General features: G+C 33.4%; 1 protein-coding gene across 2 annotated transcripts in view; it reads left to right on the top strand.

Moving 5' to 3' along the window:
* Positions 1–9,375, top strand: part of RAB11FIP2 (RAB11 family interacting protein 2) — a 39,071-nt gene extending 29,696 nt beyond the window's left edge. The window contains exons 5-6 of one of the 2 annotated variants that reach the window (XM_025039156.1): positions 5,042–5,249; positions 7,933–9,375. In XM_025039156.1, coding sequence (XP_024894924.1) covers positions 5,042–5,249; positions 7,933–7,943 — 219 coding nt within the window. In that variant the 3' untranslated portion in view covers positions 7,944–9,375. Of the gene's footprint in view, positions 1–5,041 lie in introns of both variants that reach the window. The other variant, XM_006920826.3, reaches the window with a different exon arrangement.
* The last annotated feature ends 455 nt before the right edge of the window (positions 9,376–9,830 follow it).

Genomic DNA, 9,830 nt, shown 5'->3' on the forward strand with positions numbered 1-9,830 from the left:
TGTGTGATCCAGATGTGTAATAAGAATTTTTTAAAGCAATAACATATCACAATTTTCTATGATGTGATATGCCTAGAAGAAACCGTGATAGAGTGTAAACCATTCTAAATGTAGTTATTTCTTTAAAATTGTAGAAAATGTTATAGAGGCAGAGGACTTTGTACTGTGTTTTTGCTGTCTTATGTAAATGATTTGTAAGTTTTTATGTTTATAAATACTCACGTCTCTATAATACGGCAGTCTGGCGAGAAATGTCAGAATATATGAAGTCAGCCTTTGATCAGATAGTAAAATGAATTCTATCAGGCGGTTACTTAATCTCAAACAAAATGCAACATCAAAAAACTGATTTAATGTGCAGCTATTGTTTATTAAGTAACCTTAATTACAATTTCTATGAGCTTGTAAATGTACTTTTCCAAATCTTGTAATTTATTGCTGTAAAAGCATCCTTAGAATTCTTTAAAGAAATAAAATGTGAAAATTGTTTTAGTTAAAGGATTTAAAGGTGATAAAAAGAATCCTTGATGTGTGATTATTTTTCTCTGGAATACTAACTATTCTAAGTGACAGTTAGGGATTACTAGGTGTCGTTAATTTACTGCAAGATACAATTAAGAGGAGAAAGCTCATCCTCAATACTGATCGTTTTTGAGGAAAAGTATTTGAACAATTTTTATGGCGAAGATTATAAGATGTTTGAAGTAATTTACATTAAGCTCTCCAATAATAGCCATCCACCAAGTTATTTTTTCCCCTTCTGGACATAGTATTTTGTAATTAAGTTTGTATGTCTTATATGCTAGTGCCAACACCTGTCTGTGAAAGCAGTGTTTAAACAGGAGCAGTAGCCAGTTGAAAGGGCAGTGTGAGCTCTTTAAGGCCTAATTAAGAACTGAAAGGGAGATGAAGGGAGTAGGACAAAAGATGTGAAAGTAGCTGAGATGATATTCCCAGAGCAAAGTTCCTCATTAGAACAATAATGAGATGATCAGAGAATGCCAAGTCTTCATCTTATCTCTCTCTCTCCCCTCTCGTTGCCTTGGATGTCAGTTATTGCCCCACCAATATTTGGTTACCAGGACAACCTTTCTTTAAATCTTCAGTTATTTTGAGTCCTGATAATTTGCTTTTGTCTAAATTTAAATATTGTAAAATATATATATATATATGTGTGTATATATATATATACACACACATTTCCTTTTTAAAAGGCTAGGCTGCGTGTAAAATCTAAATCTAATTGTAATAAATCACTAATAATTCTCAGCCTTTTGCACAACTATGTTATTTAAAATTCTGATTAGAAAACTTCACGTACTAACTCTGTTATTCTCTCACCCAACCCCAATTTTCTTGTATCTGCATATGGAGATTTTTGACAGAGGTTGGGTAGGAATGAAAAAGAATTGATTGTGGAAGGGGAAGAGAGAAAAAAATTTACATTACATTTCAATATAAGAAGACATCTTAAAAACATATGTGCCATCTATATGGAGTGCTGGAGGGAAACATACTGAGTACTTAGGAATCCCACTCTAGGTTATTCGAGTCTTTACCAGTTTGGACATTTCTCAGGTTTAGAAATTTTTCCAAGAATAGCATTAAAAGTATGTGTTGAAAAAATAATTAATTTTTATATTTGTCCGAGAGTTTTCCTCTTTAAGCAAAATAATTTTTGTTACCAGAAAATATTTTAATTTTTTGTCGTATATATTAATATCAATCTTTATTATTTTACTTGGAATTATATTAACGAACAGAAGAACATGTATATACTTATTTATTGAGTATAAGATTTAAGAATCTTATGCCTAAAATTAAAAAGTTTACATGATTTTCAAATATGGGATAAAATCTGGAACTAGGCATAAAACTGTTTTTAATTATTTTCTTTTCAGAATATAGTTTATAGTACATGTGTTTCTAAGATGTTTTCCTGCCTAGAAACTTGATGCAGAAATTTAGGGTAAAATTTTCACATAAAAGGACAAGCGGAAAATTTATTGAAAAGGTCAGAAATGTATTTTCAGAAACTCTGTCTATACATAAGTATTAGGTGGTCGCAGGGGGAAAAGGTAAGTCAAATAATAGATCTGTACATTCTAAAAATGGCTATAAAGTATTGAACAATATTCCAGGGTAATAATTGATTCTTTACAGATTAAATTGTTAGATCAATTTATGTCATTTAATTAATTTAACCTATTTATGTCAAAATAAGAATTTTTTGACATGACTATCCTTGTTGTCTTTAGAAAAATGTTAAAAATATTTTTAACTACATTATCTGGTAGTACTGGTGTAGTACTAAATATAACAATATAAGTTTATATTATCACTTAATCAGTTTGGAGAAATCAGTTTATACATGTAATTTGATTAAGATTAGAGAGACTCAAAGTTGATGCTATTATGTTAAAGTGAGGAAAAAAACCAAGTCAACCAATCAGTAATGAATCTCATTTAGTTTAATTTCATTAAATCTCTGCAATTCTCCCAAGAATCCCTATTTTTTTTTTGTAAATATTTTATTAGAAAAAGGAAATCACAGTAGTTGGACATTACTGCTATTTTAAAATGCAGTTCAGAAAAATCACTTTGCAGACCAGGAAATTTTAAAGTTAAAAGGGACCTTGGCGAACATCTCATTTATCAGATAAGTAAAGTAAGACCTAGGTTGATTTCTGTCTCAACTCTGTACTGAACTACTTAGGTTAAAATAAGAAACTTTAGAGTTTTTTTTAATAAATTAAAAAAAAATATACACACACACACACACACACACACACACACACTTACCTCTATAGTATTACCTTTTCTATAGAAATCTGCTTTATATAATTGTTTAATAAGAATGTTTAGGAAATTATAAGTTTTATATCTTTAAACTACTCATGACCAATTAAATAAACTAGTAAATACATGAGAGAGAGAGTGTGTGTTCAGACTTAATCTTAAAAAAGATAATGATCTGAGAGAAAAGAGAATAAAAAGTAAATCAACACTGGTCTCCAGAATTGTACTTTAATTGTTACAGAGCAATATTCTGAAATATATTTAGAACAAAGGTAATAAAGTTTTATCTGTCCCATTTTCTAATGCTAAAATGAAGTAAGTTGGTTTAAATGTCTTACAGAATTTAAATTCCCTTTAGCATTCTCTTACTCATTCTGTTAATCTAGTGGAGGGTCTTATTAGCCCTCATCTTTAATATTTGAGTAGCTTTATAACTAATCTCAGCCCTTCCAAGTGATTTTACCCACTGCTGCCATTTTAATTTTCCTAGAACTTAGCTTTAATCATATCTTCTTTTAGAAACCTTCAATGACTTCCTATTTTCCACAGCAATGAGTCTAAAAGTCCTCGGTAGTCTAAAAGCATTCGGCATCCTTGATGGCCTGTTTGGAACCTACCATTTCGGCCTCTCTCTGCTTCCCATCCTGACCCTTCTTTTGCAGCCGGGCTCCACTGATTACCTGTTTGGCCGCTGGGCCTGGAACCTCGTTTCCCTCTTCGAACAAGCAGAGCCCACTGCTTGAGATGCCCGTTACGAATTTCTGCCTAGTGCAAGTTTTACCTTTGAAGGCCCAGTGCAAACTATATCATCTTCTCCACAAAACGTGGGTGATTCTATGGAATTAGGTTTTTCTATCTTGAATTCTCCCCTTTATCCTGGAGAAGGAAGTATGCTTCAGTAACCTAAGCATCAGTTTGATGTCTGTACTCTAGCTCGATTTTTCTGGTGCTGGCAAACAGAGTCTTGGTGCCTAGAGGACGAGGGGGTAAAAAGTTACACTTTGGCTTTACCAGTGCAAAATTCTAGACATATAGCAAATTAAAGAAGATCCTGAAAATGAGTAAAGACAAATTCCTATGGAAATAAAAGGGGGGGCTTTCTGCATTCCTTAATCCCCGTGCTCAACCCTCCACCGAATAGATTTGATACTTAGTCTGAAAGAGCAAGACCAATTGCCTCGATATTTTTGTTTTATTTTCTTCAAAGCCAAATGGACACGTTTTGAAAGAAAATGGTGAAAACCATTTTAACTTGTTGAGGTTAGTGAAAGAACTATGTATAAAAAGGCATAAAAATGCTCCTTTATATTTGGGCATTATATTCTACAGAACGAAAATCTAATTACTATACACTATAAATAGATGACATTATAGTGCCTTTTTGATTAAATTCCTGTGAAATATTTTTTTACATTAGAATGCTTTGTAATAAAAATGAATTAAATGAAGGCCTTTTTAAAATTTATATATTTGTATAGAAAGAATTTTAATCACTAGAACAAGGTTAACAAAAGAAATAAAAAGTGAAATGGAAGAGAATGTAGATCTACCAATTTTAAATAGTAACATGATCACAGTTGAACTCTGAGTTTCCTGATAACCAAGGCAAAAAGAGAAATAAGATACATATGTTTTAGTACTATGAGAAGGAAATAAGCTAGTTACTCAGGGGAGAAAAAGCCCTGTCTCCTCTAAATTAAAACAGAAGTTGCTCCCATGGGGCTTCTTATAAGGACTCATGGATTTAATTCTGAATGGCTTCATCATTTCACAGCGAGAAGCAGATTCGATATTGCCGCTTCTTGTAACTGTCTCCAGTAAAAAGGCAAGGCACAAAGTTAAACTGCAGTTCAATGGAAGCAATTCTGAGAGGACTAATGTCTAAATGTATAGTTTTGAACAGCTTCTTAGAGTTTGTCCAATAATCTTTCATTTTTATCTGTTTATATTTATTATAGTACATTTTATCTCTTAAATTATAGGTCAATTTTATATTAGGATGTTTTCCACCATGTAAAAAAGGATTGTGGAAGAATCTAGAATTATCATCAGGGCCTTGGTGCTTCTGACCTAGTGCTTGTCTCAGAACTGACTAGCCATGCTATGCACTGTCAGGTTGGTGCCAGCCAAGGACAGAAAATCTTGATCAGGGTTTGAAAAACCGAACATTGAAGTTCAAAATAATTCTGACTTTGTCCCTGATTTCCTATCTACTGAAGTGACAGGCTTTATCCTGTTCTAGGACAGCAACCCTTTTGATGCCACCGCAGGCTATCGTAGTCTGACCTATGAGGAGGTGCTGCAGGAGCTAGTGAAGCACAAAGAGCTGCTCAGGAGAAAAGACACCCACATCCGGGAACTGGAGGACTACATCGACAACCTGCTCGTAAGGGTCATGGAAGAAACGCCCAGTATCCTCAGAGTGCCATACGAACCGTCCAGGAAAGCTGGCAAGTTCTCCAACAGTTAATAAGCCAACTGCACTGCATTTCTGATGGGGGGGAAAAAAGAAAGGAAGAAAGAGAGACAGAAAGAAGAAAAAGTTGTTACTAAAAAGAGACTGCTCTTTCAGATTTCTTTATATACTCCATGGTCAAAAATTGTTTTACCTGTGACTATTGGCAGGGACTGTCAAGAGTGACCTTTGAAGTGAGCTGAATAACTTAAACTTTTAAAGTGAAAATGGGCCAGATTCTCCATAAAGAAGCAGTTGCTTAGGATTCACTTAGGTGCTGGAGCCAGTCCACTGACATGCTCTGGGCCTTAGAAGTGTCTTCAGAAGTATGTCACTTACTCCTCAGGAATAGATTTCTCATAAGCAGAATTGATTCCGTGGTTGGTTTCTCAGCATTCAGTTTGTACACATATGTAACTGCAGGAATACTGCTCATTATAAACACTACTTTAAAAAAAGTTCATGTTTTATATACGGATCTACATACATGGATATATGTTCATGTATCTGTATATAAAATACATGCGTATACCTCATATATACATGTTTTTAGAACATTTAAAAACAACCGGTTGCTTCTAAAATTAGGATGCCAATTTCTTAATTTGAAAATGTGTGCTCTATTGATGCAAAACAAATCGTCATTGCTACTACAGTATTATGGTTCGTTATGGAAAAGCTGCTTCAAATCACTCTTGACTATATGAACCTTAGTTTCAGAATAAGCTGCTACTCTATATTATTCCAGCATTAATTTTTTTCTCTTTTTCCAAAAGTAATGCTCCAGAGTCATTTTTTAGAGAATGACATATTTTAGGAAACTTCATTAATTTCACAACAGCATGGATTTCTTGAATTCATTTTTTATCTTCACATTTGAGTTTTGTTTAAGCTATAAGCAGAAGATAAGCTAATATAATTTGTTGAGATTCTGAATGCCTTTAAATCACTAGCAAAGAAAATACTAAGTTCAATCTGAAGATTTTGTTTGGGGGGGTGGGGTGTAGGTGAGCGTCTGATGCCTCATAACCCAAAGCAGTGAGCAAATTCTAGGAATAAAGAATTAGGCTTGGTTTCAAGTTACATAAATAATAGAGCAGATGGTTGCATTTGGGTCTTGAACCAACATAACAGTTACTAAAGGAGGAGTGAATTTTTAGAACAGATCTTTACTAGCATGACATGGTATACTATTCTACATCTATCCTTTAAGAATTGAATTATCACAAAATTAGGACGGCTTTTTTTGTAAGTCTGCTTCCCAAAAATGTTGATTACTTCTGTGAATTATCTTTGTATATCTGTGCAAAATTAGTCTGAAATTTAAAATGTGAAACAATGGTTATAAAAATATTACTGATCATCTACTGCTATTTTTTACCTTACAAATTTCTAAAATACTTAATATAGAACACTAAATCTGTGTCTTCTGAATTTAATGAAAAATATACCTTATACGGAGTCATATAATCCCCCATCTTTTAATGAACTGCATTTTTGTCTAATATTTGACTCTGTTAAGACTCCATTGGAAATTAAATAAAAAAGCAGATATAACAGTTTTGCTCACTTTAGTTATTTGGAATCAGTTACTACTTGGCCAAGCTTATATTCAATCCAGAAATTAAAATCCCTTGTATTTTCTGAGTTTCTTGAGTTTTCCTCTAAGAACATACATTTTGAAATTATGAAAATTTTCCTCAAATCCAAAAATTAAATAATTTCTGAAATGAAGACATGGAGAAGGCAAAACAGCTGTTACCGACTTTTTCCTTCACTTATATATTTCTGTAATTAACCTCCAAATCTGATCTCGAGTTTTATTTTCTCATTTGAGGTCTTAGTAATTATTATCTTTTAACGTGGTGTCATTTTTAATTAACATTTGTTAAATATTACAAAATTCTTAGCATTTGTTTTTTTCTGTTAGTATAGTTGAAGCTCTTCTTACATTTTTAAAAATACCCAAATCCATGTGTTTTTAGTACTATAACAGATTATCTGCAGATATTTTAATCTGCTTTGGCCAAATTTGCTCTTTATAGAATGAACCAAGATGTTCGTTCTGTATTGAGGACATGTTTCATGAGACTAGAGCTCATTAAAAAGTATGGCTCGAGTACTGCTATTCTTTTTATAAAGAAATTCATTTTTATGAAGAAATTCATTTTTAAGGAGAAATTCTTTTCTTGTATAAAAACTGTCAAGAATTAGACTTATCCATACGTGATTGATTTGGTTATAACCGAATTAATAGTTTTATCTTCAAATCTGAGACAAGAATGCTATCAAAAACTCAATTTGCATTTATCACTGCCTGAAAATGTTCTGTTCCGTCGTTTATGAATTTTTACTCATGACCCAGAGCAAAACGTATATCTTCTTAATCGGTCAGTATAATAAACTAAAGACAAAAAGTAAAAATGAGTTCCCAAGTGAACATATCAGTGTTTCCGGTGTGGGCAGAAGTACAAACAGAGTGGTTTTATTTTCTAGCATCGTGGAAGGAAGGCCAAAAAAAGATCACCTTAAGTTTGTTTTTCCAAAATGTAACTTTTCAACATATTCTATCAGTATATTTCGTTAGTAGCTTAGAAATGGAGATAAAATATATGTACTCATTAAATAACGCGCAGCACTATAGACTTATAAACAGATTTTACTTTTATGCTTTACAGATACATGCTGAAAACTGTTTCCACCAACGAGGATTTTTTAAAATTGCAGCATTGTTATTTATCTCAAACCTATCTTAACATACTTCTGTTATGTAATTAAATTCTATTATTTTTAAAATCGTATATTTTATAATCAGTTTCCCTCCCAGTTTTAAAATTCAGTGTTGAAACTACTGAAAGTACTGTCCTCCCACTTCTGTGTCGTTTCATTTATTGAATACCAGGGTCCTATCTTAGAATTGTATATAAAATGACGTGTCACCCATTCATGAAAAATGTTTAAGTATTGCTTTTGGCTGCTACATGCTGCGTTGAGCCTCGTTTTGCCATTCTCCCACAAATGTGGTATTATCCATAGATTATACATAACTGTATCTATTGCTTTTGGCAGTAAATGAAGATTTAGTTGTAATTTTCCAGCTGTGAAAATGTTGCCTTGTATTTAAAAGCGTTTCATGAATGGAAACCTAAGTAAAACTCAGCTCATTAGTGACAGACTTGCTTCCCCCACATCCTTCCATCACCAACTCCTCCGCCCTCACAGCCCCCCTGCCTACCACCCCCATAAGGCTGCTTATTCTTTAGTAAGGAGACTCCGGGGTGGGGGCGGGGGGTAAAGTACTCTCTTTAATATGTCTAGTAATTGTTACACTAGAGCTTTTATTTCCCTCTGTAGCTTTTTAGGAAAAGCAACCTACCTTGGATTTGTAAGTCAAGCTGAAAGTTTTTGATGTCCATGTACTCATGTGTCTTATAGAAATGGTCACTTGTGTGCGTGTGTGTAAGTGACGTGTAAAGCATGCTTATTCACTTGATCTCTTTGAAGTACGAGGAAAAGGATCACGGTGCTGCTGGTTCAAGATGGTAGATGCAAGGGTCTGTCAGCACACATTGGAAAGCCCCCGTTTTCACAGATTTGTAACTTTAATAATCCAGGTGCAATTATTGGAAGTATTTAATATGCAATAGGTAGCACCTTAACTCATTAATCTGCATATGAAGGGTTTTCTGATGTATTTAATAAGTAGTGTGGAAGCTCTTCAAGCATTAAACTAGAGTTGACATTTTATTTCATTTATTTCTTATGTCAAAACCACTCACTATGGAATTGAAGTCTGTAACAAATGATGTATTGGGCCTATTAATCTTCGAAGCTTCCAGGTGGTTTGTATTTTAAGGTACAAAAAATGCTGCAGATCTAGAAATATATATATTTAGCAGGTATTTGAAAGATATCAACATTATTTATAACTGAAGAGTATTGTACTTATTAAGTAAAATGCTCTGTTAACTTGTGTACATTTTTACAGGTACAAACTCAAAAGTATGTAAACATTGCATAATGTGACAATTGTATAATTTATGTAATCTGATGCATGAATCAGAATTTTTATACAATATATGATTTATTATAGTTGATTAAAGTGTTTAATCTTAATTCAATTGTCGTAATTTCTTATTGCAGATGAAACAGCGCGGCATACGCATTTGTACACGAGTCCCTGCCTTTTAAAAATACTTAGGGTGCCTCCTGTTTGGTGTATTGCAGCAAGTATTCTGTAAGACCTACAAACCCATTTCACAATGAAATCGTTCAGAAAATTCATTTAGAGGAGAGTTTCTAAGTACCTTAGAGTGGACATTCTTCAGCAAATGTGGAGCTGTGGTTTGGTCGAAAATAACATTCGAGTACTTACATTAGGCTAAGGGCTGTCTGTGTCCAGTGTTTTCTCAACATAGCGTTCAAGTACACACCTGTCTATCCGAGGGAAACAGGAATCTGAGGACCCAGGATGGGGGGTGGGGTGTGTATGTGTGTGTTTGTTTATGGCAGTGTATTAGGCAGTTGTATTCTAGATTGTGAGATGTGATCCATACATTGTCCTCCTAGGCATTGA

The sequence above is a fragment of the Pteropus alecto genome, unplaced genomic scaffold (assembly GCF_000325575.1).
Source record: "Pteropus alecto unplaced genomic scaffold, ASM32557v1 scaffold177, whole genome shotgun sequence".
Classification (NCBI taxonomy): Eukaryota; Metazoa; Chordata; class Mammalia; order Chiroptera; family Pteropodidae; genus Pteropus; species Pteropus alecto.